The sequence below is a fragment of the Cervus canadensis genome, chromosome X (genome assembly GCF_019320065.1).
Source record: "Cervus canadensis isolate Bull #8, Minnesota chromosome X, ASM1932006v1, whole genome shotgun sequence".
NCBI lineage: Eukaryota > Metazoa > Chordata > Mammalia > Artiodactyla > Cervidae > Cervus > Cervus canadensis.
In genome coordinates, this window is record NC_057419.1 from 21,797,910 (window position 1) to 21,813,386 (window position 15,477).

Sequence of the window (15,477 nt, forward strand, 5' to 3'; positions counted from 1 at the left end):
TAGGCACAATCATAAACACTGAAAAATAACTAAATATATATATATTATATATATGTGATAGTTATATATGTGTAAGTTTAAAAGACATTTTTAGAATGCTTCCATTTATCTCCTTTAAATGTTCAGTCAAGGTATTATTAATTGATTATGATATTCCAGCTCCTGGTTGAGTGTATAAGGAAGTTTTGAGTCATACTGTATCACAGTAGAAAATTGTGTACTGTTTTTCGTATATATAAAACTCTGTATTATGTGCTATTAAAAATTTAAGTTAAAATAATTCAGAAAAGTTTTAAAATTGTAGATTAGGTTTCTACATCATGGGTCACTTTATTTTAAAAAGTGATGTAAAATTTAAAAAATTTTACATTTTTGCCTAATCCATGTGCTAAAAAATAACTTTTAAAAAATGTTATTTTTTCATATATTTAAATATAATCACAAATACAGTGTGAATCTCTATATATAAATGAAGAGGTTTCTCACTTATTTCCTTATATCTTTATCTCCCTGTATCTCCTTATAAGGAGAAGTTAGATTAGTACTGAGAATATGGATTGCACAGGTGAGAGAAATTAGAAGCAATCTAAAAATTCACTTTGTAGAATGATCAGTTTTGGCCAGTGCAGCAATTGGAAGCATGTATAACTGTTTTCACTTATTGATTTTTAAGAGTTTGAATATTATGAACCTGTCTGCTTGAGGAAAAATGTTTTATAGGACTTAATTTTCTTAGTATTTTATGATAAGGAATATTGCAAAGAAGAGTCCTGCTATACCTAAACGTGTTAAGAAGTACTTAGGAGCTGAAATTAGTAAAGCAAGTTAAAAAAGAGGTGTGTGTAGAATAGTTAATAATGGTAAAAGAGTTTCCTTAGTTTAGCATCATTTCTCAAAAGACAATTTTACGTTGTCAGGAAGTTCCGCATGGCAGCAACACATGTGGCGTTCTGTGTCCTGTGCATCCCCAACAAAAAACTCCTAATTGTTTTCCCTCCCAGAGCATGTAGCTCCTTTGTCTGGCTTGAAGAATCCCAATAAAAAATATAAATATTTCTTCCAAATGTGTCTTATAAAGAAATATTGATTAACTGAAGTTAGGGCTTTTGTTTTGTTGCTGTGATTATTTTTATTTTTTTACTGTTCTACTTTAAGAAACACTATTTTCTAACTCTTGAAACTATTTTTTTAACTTTTTATCTCGTATTGGAATATAAGCCGGGTGGCACAGTGGTAAAGAATCTGCTTGCCAAAGCAGGAGATGTGGGTTTGATCCCTGGGTCAGAAAGATCTCTTGGAGTAGGAAATGGCAACCCACTCCAATATTCTTGCCTGGAAAATTCCATGGGCAGAGGAGCCTGGTGGGCTATAGTCCAGTGGGGTCACAAAGAGTCAGATACAGCTGAGCACACACGCACACATGTGCACATAGCTGATAAACAGCATTGTGGTAGTTTCAGGTGAACAGCAAAGGGACTCAGCCACACGCATACATATGCCTTAACTGTCACCTTTTATTTTAATGTTCTGGTTCTCTGTGACTATTTACAGTGAACCTATGTTGCTTTTGGTGCATTAGATGGGTAATTAACTGACCCTCCAGTTTATTTTGTGGCCGCAAAACCTTTTGAAAGGATTGTTACTTGGGGAGGTGGGGGAGCAGCAGTCTGTAAGGTAATTAAGATATCCCTAATATGCTTCTCAGTTACATTAGGAGATAAAAATCATTTTGGCCTGCTTCATTTCCATCATTGCCAACCCTAACTGTTGTTGTTTACATAATGATCGGAGCTGATCAGCACCAATAGATACAGAAATACTATCTAAGTCCCACATAGCTGAATTAATGAGTTATCTGCAACATGCTAATGTAACTTTGACTTTTGGCTCTCATGGAGTCTTCATTTTGTAAGATTTGCATTTATTGGAAAAGCTGGTTTAAAAGTATGCTCTGAATTCAGAGACTTTGAAAACATGGATTTCTTTATTAGAGAGAAGAGACTGGATTTGTAGTGACTACATTGTATATTTTAGTTCACATATGAACAATGAACTAACATTTTAAAATAATAAGGGCATGTTAATAAACAGCCCATTCAATAACAATCATTATATTCTTTTGATGTTCCTTTAAGATATTAATGTAGCACTGAAATATTTTGTCAGCATGAAATTAACTCTTTTTCAAAATTACACTTTTGGGTTTTGCTGTCTTTCAGGTTTTGCTCGGAATCTATCAGAAGGAAATAATGCTAATTATACAGAATATGTGGCCACCAGGTGGTATCGGTCCCCAGAACTCTTACTTGGGTGAGTTACCTTCCCAGAATAGAATAACATCTACATTATTTGTTGACCCTCTATTGTTAACTTTGAGATTATCTGTGGAAGATAAGAACTTGAGTTATTTAAATGCCAGTTACCTGTCGCAGTATAGCAAACCTAAAAACTTAATGGCATAAAACAAGCACCATTTTATTTGCTCATGATTCTGGGTGCCAATGGATTGGAGGAATCAGCTTTTTGAGTTCAACTGTCTGATTCTTCTGCTGGTCTCAAATGAAATTGCTCATGTAGCTACAATCAGTCAACAAGTCATCTGGAGGCTGTTTGGTTTTAGGGAGCCTCAGCTGGAACAAAGCATCTCTGTTGCATGGGGACTCATCCTCCAGTAGATTAGTCCAAGTTTCTTCACATAATAGCAGTAGAATTCCCAGAGCAGAGGGCAAGCCCAAGAGCAAAAGTGTTTTTTTCAAGCCTCTTTGCATGACTTTTGCCTCATTGGCCAAAGCATGTTACTTGTCTATGCTCTGATTCATGGAATGGAGGAATAAACTTGATGGGAGGAGTGGCAGAGTCGCATTACAAAGTGACAGGTATACAGAAATGGGGGGAATTATTGCTGCCACCTTTGTTAATAGACTTGCACATTAAAAATGTGGATATCCACAGTTTGACATTCTGGCTTATCTGTTTGTTCACACATTCATTCATCCATGCATTCAGCAAATATTTCTGGAATATCTCTTATGCCTAGCCACTTTGCTATAAATATTAACCAACTGCCATTTTTCTTCTAAGCAGTGTAAATCCTGTTTGATGATAAATGGCTATTCAAACTAGTCCATTGATGATTTTCTCAGCAACACTGCCATATCCATCCACTTTGTGCCACCTTTCCACTTTCAGTGCTATAGCTACCAGGGCAACGATTTCATTCACCTATCAACACCAGAAACGCATTATCTGATAAGATTCTTCTTCTTATTTATTTTCTTAAATTTTTTTTCCATATATTTATATTAGTTGGAGGCTAATTACTTTACAATATTGTAGGGGTTTTTGCCATACATTGATATGAATCAACCATGGATTTACATGTGTTCCTCATCCTGAAGATTCTTCCTTTTAATAAGTTTAAACTTTAGAGACTAAGAAGGGGCCTGTAGTCTTGGTCTCCATCACATATTCTCATTAATAATTCTCTACTTATTGTAGTCGTAGTATTTTCTTATTTATCCTAGATTGTATTTTCTTCTTTGGGACCATCAAATAGTTGAGGTAGAAGACACTCTCTACAAATAAAATTACAGATGGTGGTAATGATAACCATTGCATTAATTATAGGTTTCATCTCTTTTCTTTAGTGTGCCATATATGTATCTAGGGGACATGATAAATTTAATTTTTTAAAGATAATTTTTACAACATTGTAAATCAACTCTGCTTCAATAAAAAATTTTTAATCAGTAAATAAAGATACTTTTTATATAATAGAAATATACATTTCTATTTCTTCTGAAGATCATGATGACTATATATTTAAGTTACTCACTGAAAGATTATTTTGAAGTTAACAGTTGATTTCCCAGTGTCTATTTGGTGTTAATTCTTATTTCATTGCGGACCTAGAGCCTCTAAGAATTACTGGTGTCAGTTACTGAAAGCTTTACTATTTATTTTTAAATCAAAAGCTTGTGTTTCATCCTCTGAAATCAATGGTGGCTAGTCACTTTATTATCCCTCCTTGGGTGACTAGATTTTAGAATTTCTGTGTTCATTTTAAACTTCGATTTAGGATTGATTTTCTTTTGTGTCATCTGTGTTTCTTCTGTGTACCTCTGTCTGGACTCACTTGAATGAATTGTCCATTCATGTGTCCATTCTTTGGGGAGGGATTGGGAGTTTGAATTTACTGGGCAGGATTTGCCAAAGAAGAAATGAATTTGAAGTAAATCATTCTTAGACCCCCATCTGAGGATTCAAGTATGGTAGAGGGACTCATTATAATTTTGTCTATAAAATGTCCTTGAGTTCATTCTGAGGACAGCCTTAATGTGAAACTTTAGAGAGTGTTTGCTGCCTAATAGTACATTTTGGAAAACTGAAATTATATTTAGAGATATATGGGAGCTACCCAAAGTAGATGAGGACTCCAGCTAATTTGAGCCAAATTGAATATTGCTAATTAAATGATTGTCGAGTACTAGTTGAAGAACCATATTATTTGTATAAAAATTCCATTGAAATCAGTTGATATTTGGTCAACATGTAGAATTTACAGATTTTTGTATATATATTTTCAAGACTTTGCCCTTGACATTCAAAGTAGTTACAGCTGCATAAATTATTCAAATTAGCTGACATAAGAAAAAAATAGTTTATCATGGGTATGTAAAGATTTTCCACAAGTTTCTCCACCTAGCACAAGTTTTTCCTCTCTCATACTTGTATGAAAGAAAGATCGGTATCCTTCCCTTCCTAACAAGCTACCAAAAAGATCTAAATGAAGTTTCCTGATGTGGTTCTTCGGTTTTTATGGGAGGAAATGAGAGAAATAAAATATTGACTTATTGATATAATGGTTTACTATCCTGGAAGCATACTCTGTTTTATGTTAAAAGTTCTTTAGAGTATTTGTTAAAAGTTTTATATTGCTACTATAGTACTATGACACTCTGGAATTTCTTTCCTTGGTTTTTCAGATATTGTATTTTGGCTTTTCATTCTTAAGATTTAGATTTAAGTTTGAAATGAAAGAAAAATATAGTTTCTTAATCTGTCATATGTAATTTGACTTGAGGCTATAGATATTGAGGTATATACATAAAGCTTTTTTGAGGGATACGTGGATTTTATATCTAGCCTGTTAGTAACGGTAGTACTCCAAAAGCCCTCTGGTAAACTCATACCTTGAAAGATAGCTATAAATCCCTCAATTAGTGAAAAAAATGCTTTGAGGGAGATACCTGTCATAAACCTTCATAAACAAAGGGTACAAATAGATTCAAGTAAATAATTCAATAAAGCTTAGCATAATCTTAGCTGTTTTGACTCTGTGCAATCAGAACAGGTTAAATATTAAATGTTTGTTTTTTAAGAAGACACATAAGTCAGTGGTACATTTTAATAGACTGAACTCAAAAAATGAGTCAGTATAACTTGTTGACATTTAAAGAGCTAAAGGATAATTACCTAGGAAATACATTTCTTGGGAGTGTTTCATTCTCCAGGTGAGTGGTAACTCATCAGACATGTGTGCTGCTATTAGGGTTTATTAAGCTATTAATAATCAACATATATATCTGGATGTAAATAGATTTCAAATCAGTATATACTAACTAAATTGTTATTAAACTGATGGCTTTATTTGCTTACATTTATTCACTTGTGTTCTGAATTTCTACTTTGGTATCCATAATTGCTTTTTTTCAGCCTCACTTTTGTTAATGTGGTATTTTTAAATTCCTTAAATACCCAAATATGCTTTAAATCTTGAACCTGTTCAAAATAGTTTGGAAATTATTAAAACTTATTCCTTCAGTTGCCAAGATAATCTCTCCCTTTGCTTTTCAGAGCTCCCTATGGAAAGTCTGTAGATATGTGGTCAGTTGGCTGTATTCTTGGGGAGCTTAGTGATGGACAGCCTTTATTTCCTGGAGAAAGTGAAATTGACCAACTTTTTACCATTCAGAAGGTGCTAGGACCACTTCCATCTGAGCAGATGAAACTCTTCTATAGTAATCCTCGCTTCCACGGGCTCCGGGTAAGAGGCTTTGCTAAAACCCAAATGGAATCAATACAGTAGTATTTAAATCATTGTTCACTGCACAATGAAATGCTAAGCTATCCATCGAGTACTTTTTCCTTTTCCATTACAGTGTTTATAATCCCCATTACATTTTATTTTTGAATTTTATAGAGTATTTGTGAATTTTAAAAAGTCTAAATTTGAAAGTGGGAACTGTTAATATCTTTCTCACTTGTAAGTTCCAGTTTTTCAAACTCTTTTTTAGTGTATGCATTATTCTAAACTTTGGTTATCTCAGATTGTTTCTTTATGCAAAATATTTAGCATTGTCAAAAGATTGAGAAATGTATAAATGGCTACTGCTTATTTGAGCTAACATTTGTGGTGATTTGAGGAAGATTATGAATACTATTCTGCAGATTTAAAGGTGCTGTTCTAGTGAGAATGACCTGCTTAGTGAAACATCGTTATCTTTTCGAACTAAGGTTTGGTCTTAGGCAGCCTTTTCTAGACTTGCTAACTTTGTGCTAAACTTGATTTCAGAAAATATGCTAGAAAGAGTCTTAAAGTATAAACTTTCCACAAGTGAGGGACATCTTACTGGAGTGGCCAGTTATAGGTTGCTTCTCTGTTCCATCTACCCCCAAAGCTACTTTTTCCATTTTCAACTACCCTGTTTGGGCCAACATGCCAGTTGGTGGCCTTTGTGGGAACTATAAAGTAAGCTCCCCACCATTTCTTTTCTTTCTCTTAAATGCATAATTCTCAAACCATGTTTTCTTGACATTTACAGAGCACTTTGTTTTTTTCCTTTGACTTTCTGGCCTCAATTCATTTCACTTTGAAGAGCACCCCTCCTCACACATGAACGCCCAACACAGTCTCCCTCCTGCTAGGCTCAATGAGTGTGGAAGAAAGAAAGGAACAGAAGTGCAAACATTTCTTTCATCCCCTTCCTGCTTTCACTCTCTTCCAAATCTGTCTGAGTTACCTCAGGCAAGTTTCTCTTTTCTCCTTTTACTTTTGCTTTTGTAAGCCGAAAAAGAGCCAAATTATGACAATTAATTAGGGTACAAATAGTTCAACAGTTATTGAGCATTTGTCATACTAGATGTTGAAAATATGAAAATAAATAGGACTTGCCCTCAGTCCAGCAACAGAGGAAAATCTATTCAGAAATAAAGTAAAATCACTGCAGATGGTGACTGCAGCCATGAAATTAAAAGACCCTTGCTCCTTGGAAGAAAAGCTATGACAGAGCTAGACAGCATATTCAAAAGCAGTGACATTACTTTGCCGAAAAAGGTCCCCATAGTCAAAGCTATGTTTTTTCCAGTAGTCATGTATGGATAGAAGATGAAATGGTTGGATGGCATCACTGACTCAATGGTCATGAGTTTGGGTGGACCCCGGGAGTTGGTGATGGACAGGGAGGCCTGGCATGCTGCGGTTCATGGGGTAACAAAGAGTCGGACACGACTGAGCAACTAAACTGAACATGTATGGATATGAGAGTTGAACCATAAAGAAGACTGAGCACCAAAGAATTGATACTTTCAAAATGTGGTGCTGGAGAAGACTCTGAGAGTCCCTTGGACTGCAAGGAGATCAAACCAGTCAATCCTAAAGGAAATCATCCTGAATATTCTTTGAAAGGACTGATGCTGAAGCTCCAATACTTTGGCCACCTGATCCAAAGAGCTGACTCATTGGAAAAGATCCTGATGCTGGGAAAGGTTGAAGGCAAGAAAAGGGGGCAGCAGAGAATGAGATGGTTAGATAGCATCACCAACTCAATGGACATGAATTTGAGCACACTCCAGGAGATAGTGAAGGACAGGGAAGCCTGGCGTGCTGCAGTCCATGGGGTTGCAAAGAGCTGGACATGACTTAGCGACTGAACAACGATAACAACAGAAATAAAGAGAGCTACAACTAATAAATTCCTGTCTCAGTGAGAATACATTCAAACTCATTCCCATCAGACCTTGCCTATTCTGGGCCCTTCTAGCTCTCTGACTTCAGCTCATATGTCTCTCCATTCCCATCCCTTTCCAGACTTTCAGCACACTTAACCTTTCTTTTTCTTTAACTTCCATAAACATCCCCAAGTTGTTCTAGCTCCATGAGATTGGGACTTTTCCCAGGAAAAGTGCTTTTCCCAGCATCCTTTTCCCAGGAAAGTGCTTCCCTTGCATGGCCTCTTCTCATTTTATAAATCTCATCTCCAAGAACACCTCCTTTTTCTGACATGCCAACAATCTTTCCCCCACCTCCTTCTTTGTCTCTCCTATAGCATTTTTCTTTTTCCATCATAGCACTTACACAGAATGAAATTATTTTGTTTATTTTTTAATTATTAGCTGTTAGAAATCATCTGTTTTATTGCTGCATTTCTAACATCTAGCCCAGTCTAGCACATATAGTAGGGACTCGATGAATATTTGAATGATCTCTTGAACCAAAAATTTGCATTATTAGCAATCAAGCTCAACTATTTCCCTCTCTCCATCTCTAATTGTTTCTTTCACTCGTACCACTTTTTACCTGAACAGCCACTCCCAAACTGATTCTCTGAGTTTTTCTCTTCATTGCAGCCTTCACATTACTTTTAGAATCTTCCTGCAAATTGCACGTTTAATTCTGTCTTCTCTATGTTAAAAACCTCTACACATAGCTTATTAGGTTTTAACTCCTTAGGGTAGCATTAAAAACCCCTTGCTCCTAGCCCTGCAGCCTTGTCTCCCAACTTTTCCTACCCCTGCCCTGCGGCCACATTGACCTTGTCACCATTTCCTTGTTGCTTCTACAATGCTGCATTTTCCTATAATTCTCCCAATATTCACCCCCCTTCCTGGAAAGCTCTCCATCCTCCCTCCCCCAGATTTGGGTCAAGTGTCCTCCTTCTATGAAGCCTTCTAGACTCCTCCAGGGGAATGGTTACCTCCTCCTTATGTGCTCCTGCAGCACACTAGTAGCACACGTAGCAGTCTCTCTTAAATAGCTATTTGACAGAACATTGTAAATCCATACTATACTTCAGTGTTTTTAAATTGTAAAAAAAAAATTTTTTTTAACTATTTGAAAATATGTATCCTCACTGGACTAATGGATTCCTTAAAGAAATGAGCTCTCATGTACACGATTATATTCACAACACAACTAGAGTTGCTCTTACTAGGTTGAATAGTATTAAATGATTAAATATTTGAACTGGAGCATCAAGCTTGGTCTTCTGGCTGCCTTATTCTTTGCCTGGTTAAAGAGGCTTTAAACTGGATTCTCTGAAGAGAGTATAAACAGATCTGCCATGGTACCTGGCTTTAAAAACTTGTAAACTAGCTGAAGAATTAAGACTTTTGTGCATAAAATAATTAGAAAACAATACAATTTATGATAAAGCATAGTATATAATAAAGTACTGCATTCTTTACTACATTGTACTGTTCTCTAATACATCTAGATATAATTGTGACCTTGAGAATATTAAAGATTCTGGAAAATTGGCTGGATTCACTTGGAATGATTTATAGAGGATTTGCAATTTGAAATGTATATTGAAGAATGAATAGCATTTGGATTAGATAGGCCAAACAAAGGAGATCTTTTCCTCCTTTGTCTATGGTCCTATTTGTTCACAGACCTCCTCGCTAAATAATATTATCTGTAAAATGCTAGACAGTCCATGATGGCACTGTCTGTAAGTATCCTTTGGAGAAACTGCTGCTTCCCTGACACTGATTTTGACCTTAATTAATGTCTTTATGTTTTAGTCTGAAAGTGTTTGTGGTATTTTAACTAAGTTAGTTTAATCTTTTTGGAGGTTTAACCACATCTTTTGTGGGAAGAGTCTTCTTGTATCATTCACTTGAGAATGTCTGAGATGTTCTCAGCTAAGCATACAGGGTGTGTGAATGGCGGCTGCTGTGAAACATGGACTGGCCAGTAACCAGTCCAGTGTGATTTGTATTTTGCTTTAGTGTGTAGAGATTAGAAAATCACCAAGATGTTGCTCTAATAATATGCATTATTTTGAAAAAATAACAATTGCTATCCCAGAATATAGGGCGTAGACTCTGGAGTTAGGCTGCTGGGGTTCAAAGCCAGACTCGACATTTACTATTTGAATGACCTTGGGCAAGTTTCTTGTGCCTGTCTTTCTTCATGTATAAAATTATGATAACAGAAGTACCACCAATGGGGTTGTTATGAAGATTAGACATTATAGCTGCAGATCATGGGGTTGCATAAAGTTGTACATGACTGAACAACAACAAAGTGCCCAGACCAGTGCCCGAAGCATAGTAAGTGCTCAGTAAAGAGGCACTCTTATTGTGTCATATTGGCCACGTGAATAAGAAAAAAAGGGAAGACGAAACAAACTACTGAGTGACATATACTTTAAACTTCTATGCTTGAGTATTGATTTGTCAGATTACCTCACACGAGAATGGTGTCTTTCATTCAAAAGACATAAATTAATTTTTTAAGAGTTTATGTGGTCGTTTTAAAATCATATTTCTAATACCTTTTGACTTTGGGCATTAATTTTCTTATTGATGAAATGTTACTTTTGGCAGAAAAGGAGGAGGGGATATTTGGTAGCATAAGATAGACCTCATAAGCACAGTATTAATAAAAAATCTACTAGCATAGAGTCTTTTATCACACCATGACAGGTGTCTCTCTCTGGGATGATATTTAATGCTCCAGTAACATCCAGCGGAACCTCTGTACCTCCTTTAGGAAAGGCGCCCATGTTAAGAAAGAATGTGGGTTTGGATCACTGAGTGCAAATACTAGTTTTACTGCTTTTTAGTTATGTAACCTGCCTTGAACCATTTATTTCAGTTTTCTGATCATCACCTTCTTCATCTCTGAAATAAGTAGCATAACAATTGTTGAAATGCCTTGCATAGCATCACTTCCCTCAGAAATGTGTTTTAGGTTATTGCCTGTGTGTCTGTGTTAAGTTCATGTTATTCCTTCTGTGTCCTCTATCTAGGAGGTGCTGTCCTACTTTTCTCTGTCCTCACATTTTTTCTGATCTTTCAAAAGCTAGTTCAGATGTTATCTATATATGGATTCTTCTACAGCTACAAACCACCTTGGCCTCTCCTTTTGCTGAACTTCAACTAGAATTTATGGCTACACAGTTTTGTACTGATTGCTTTCTCAACAAGACTGGGAGTTGTTTACATGCAAGGTTTTGGTCTTACCCATATTCTGTATCTCCTGTCATACCTAACACTGTGACACTGTGTGTGGATGAAGTCTTAATACCTTGTTTGAATTTTTCTACATTACTGCTCCTCTCATCCACTTATTGAGTATGTTTAGAGATTTTCGGCTTTGAAATCTTCTTATATTGGTATAAAGGAAATACATATTAAAAGCAAACTAGTCCTCCCGTTGGGAGGGAATACATGGCATTAGACTCTAATATTTTATCATCCACTTAGATATTGTGAAATGTGAGTTGGCAGAGGGAAGGACAGATCATCTGAATAAACTTGACCCTTTCCCCTCATTTTATTTAAAAATACATTTGTTAATTTAGGAGCCTGTTTGCCTTCTGTTCCAGCTTACATAAAGTAAGAAATTAAAAACAAGTCATTCAAAGAGTACATTAAAAGCAATAATAGAACGTGTGTCTGAATTCATTATTTTTACTTCTGTAGTCTTTCAGGTACTAGCCTTTTCTTTTTAATTCTCTAATGTTCAGAAGTAAATTGCATGTTTTTATGAAAAGGGTGTAAGAATTGTCTGTATAAGCAGACAAATTCTGTATGAATTGTATTATAATGAAATTATCTGTATAAGTAGGCAATACTGTATAAACTGAATAGTTTCAAATTTTTATATTTTGTTTTATTTTACATGCTTCAGTGTTGTCTGATTAGATTTTTTAAGTTTCACTTGTGAGTTTTCCTCTTATTTAACACCCAGTCCTATTAATCCCAAGCTCAAATATATAGACACCAAAATTTATGTGAAATAAATTTAACTTTGGCACCAGGGCACTAGCTTCTGCTCCTCTGCTACCTTCCCCAACACTCAAAGCACATGTACACACATACCCTTCCCCATGTGCTAATATTCCTGTCATGTTGTTGTAGTTCCCAGCTGTTAACCATCCTCAGTCGTTGGAGAGAAGATACCTTGGAATTTTAAACAGCGTTTTACTTGACTTAATGAAGGTGGGACAAGTTGATGTATTATCTGTACAAAATGTCTTTTGGTTTGCGATTTCTCTTGTGTCTATATGTGACCATAGCCTGCTTTTATGGATTAAATGTTTTGTTAACAGGTGTGTAGTATGTGGTGTAGTGGTGAATAGTGGAGGACTATGTCCTCTGAAGAGGCATGCAATTCATTTAAAATCACAACAGCATCTGGTATTATAACATTCTGTCTAGACAGGACTATGAAATACCTAAATTAGATTGCTAAAATGGGCAGAATAATAACAATCTAAATATAAATAATAAGAAAATCATTAAAATTTTTTCATCACTTGAGCTATTCAGGTATAATGTTTTGTTTTGTTTTCTTAGCTTCATTGGGTCTTAGTTGCGGCATGTAGGATCTAATTCCCTGACTAGGAATCGAACCCAGCCCCCTGAATTAGGAGTGTGTAGCCTTAGCCACTGGACCATCAGGGAAGTCCTCAGGCATCATGTTTTAAAAACAAATCTTAAAATGAATGTTGAAAGAAAAAAGATTCTAACATTTTTTTGCGTATTCAAGGCCTCCCATAAGATTATTTTATCAGTGAACATAATTCTGCTGTTAGGTAATGTCTCTTTCACTGGCTCTTCATTTGACAACCGCAAGATCACTTGCTTGCTGCTACCATGCCTGAGTGTTCCTCCTCCTGCTGGTGTCCCTGTCCAGGTCTCCATGCTCTGGACTACTGAAAATGTTCTCACAATTTTTTATTCAAGCTTTTCTACCCAAGTAGATGGTTAGCCCCTTCAGTAAGAACTGCTTTTTCACATTTCTCCAGCTTTCAGTGCAGCCAGTGTTAGTTATTTGATGGTAGTAGACCTTCAAAAGATACTGGTTAATGGATCAATTTTATTTTGTGCCCATTCAGTCAACTGTCAGAAACATAGGAGTTTACACTGCACAGAGCCTTTAAAGGCATACTTAGCACAGTTGGAAGTTGCTGCACAGCACTCTCAGAACTTTGCTCTGCTTTAACACCATGTTAATCTGTGGTCCAGGGAACACTGTGTAAATAGGTGTGGGGGCAGAGGTGAGGGAGGGGGGCGTAGCCTTTGGAAAAGGCCACATGGGATATAACCTTTCTTGGAGATTTACAATGTTCATTAACTTATAAAGGCTTTCAGAAATCTCACAGTAAAGAAGTATTTCCCAAATTTAATTAAATACTAAATACTTTAAAAAAATGCTACAGCACTTGTGTTCTTCTGAACACAGATTGAGAGATGCTATTTAAAACAAATCCTCATGACTCTTTAAGATTAATTAGGCATAAATTATTTCTTAAATCAGTTGGATTATGTCAGTCTGTTCTTTCACACAGTCAATATTTATTTATCAGGGCTTTAATTATTTGGTAACTTAAAATGTAAATAGAGTAAAATAGAAGAACTGAAATACAATTTCATGTTTTCTGCCTTTTGTCGCTTTTAGTAAAAAATAACTGAACTTCTTTTGTTAAATCATTACCAAATGTAATTACCCAGTGTCAAATGTGGTACCTGGTAAATACTAACACAGATAAAAATATGACAGTAATCTGAACTGTTACACATTTACACCAGTTTGAAAGTTGAACAGTTGAATTGTCATTCATTTAATATATTTACCATTGGGACTTCCCTGGCAGCCCACTGCCAATATTCACCTTCCAATACAGAGGTTGTGGGTTTGATATCTGGGAACTTGTCCTATGCAAGGTATAATGGACGTATGCAATGATTTCAGGTGTACATCAAAGCATTAATTATAATAGTGCAAAGTGGCAGCCATCTAGACATCCAACAATAAATCATTAAATAAATCATACCACAAACTTCCATGTAGTCATTTAAAATATGTAAAGTTCTTTGTTGCATCATTGTTCATGATAATAAAAGAAGGAAAACAATGCTACTTAGGGTAGCATTACCTGTAGGTAATTGATAGACCTAAGATAGTATATAGAATTACTGATATGGAATGATCTCTTTAAGATCTACTGTTGAGTGGAAAGAAGACTTAAGTGCAGACTCATTGTATGTATGTGTGTTTGGATAAAATAAAAGGAGCAGGTAGAGATATGTACAAAGTACCTGTGGAAGGATTCGCAGGACACATGTACAATGGGCTGCCTGCCTCCAGAGAGGAGGACAAGAGAAAAATGAAGAGTGTATATTTTTTTATATGAATATGTACTTATTTAAAAGTATATTTTAGGGAATGCCCTGATAATCCAGTGGTTAAGACTCTGCACTTTCACTACCAAAGGCTTGGCTTTGATCCCTAGTCAGGGAACTAAGATCCCACAAGCTGCATGGTACAGTCAAAAACAAAATTTAAGAATACATTTGAAATATTTAAATTATGTTGTAAAAATGTTTTTAATTAGGAAATGAAAAGTACAGTATACAAAACTTGTGTGTAATATAAGCCAGATTTTGTAAAAGAAAATAATACATACATGATATTTTTTAAGGGGCTAGAAGGGCATATTCCCAGAGGACAGCAATGCTAAGATTATGAGTGATTTAGATGGTCCTTTAAAAAAATTTTTTTAGACTAAACTGTGTTTACTAAATATTCTGCAATGACCATGCATTTCTTCTATAAGGAAAAGAAATATGGTTTTTATTACAGTTTAAATTTGACTTTGTGATGTTCTTTCCAATCCTAACTTTATTTCCTAAGAATTTACTGAAGTTGGACCCAGCTGACAGATACTTGACAGAACAGTGTTTGAATCACCCTACATTCCAAACCCAGAGGCTTTTGGATCGCTCCCCTTCAAGGTCAGCAAAAAGAAAACCTTACCATGTGGAAAGCAGCACTTTGTCTAATAGGTAAATATTCCCTTTTAAGGAAATACAGATGCAGTATTGGTCTTACAAGTAGGTGGAGGAGGTGGCTGCTCAAATGATGCAATTAGAGAAAAGAAGGAAAGCCCTCCTTATTCAAAAATATCTTCCTTATGCTTATTGCATGATTCAGAACCACAATTTAAAAGTTGTGTGGGTCTTAAAGACTTTATCTTTTACAAGATTTTCCCAGGGGAAACCTATGCATTCCCTGGGAAAGGTAGCATGGTTTAGCGACAAAGGGAAGTTTCTAGCCTCATGAGCTTGAAGATCCTGTGTGCATGGGACAGGGGTGATCCCTAGAAGAAGAAGGATGGGTGAGGGCAAAGGGATTCCTGAAGGGAAAGGAGGATGCCAATCACAGGACCGTGGGAAGGCACC

General features: G+C 35.7%; 1 protein-coding gene across 3 annotated transcripts in view; it reads left to right on the top strand.

Moving 5' to 3' along the window:
- The window catches only part of CDKL5 (cyclin dependent kinase like 5), a 174,433-nt gene that overhangs the window by 121,846 nt on the left and 37,110 nt on the right, over positions 1–15,477 (top strand). For all 3 annotated transcript variants that reach the window (XM_043458021.1, XM_043458023.1, XM_043458022.1), the window contains 4 exons: positions 2,220–2,310; positions 5,857–6,046; positions 12,151–12,231; positions 14,930–15,081. In XM_043458021.1, coding sequence (XP_043313956.1) covers positions 2,220–2,310; positions 5,857–6,046; positions 12,151–12,231; positions 14,930–15,081 — 514 coding nt within the window. The remainder of the gene's footprint in view (positions 1–2,219; positions 2,311–5,856; positions 6,047–12,150; positions 12,232–14,929; positions 15,082–15,477) is intronic.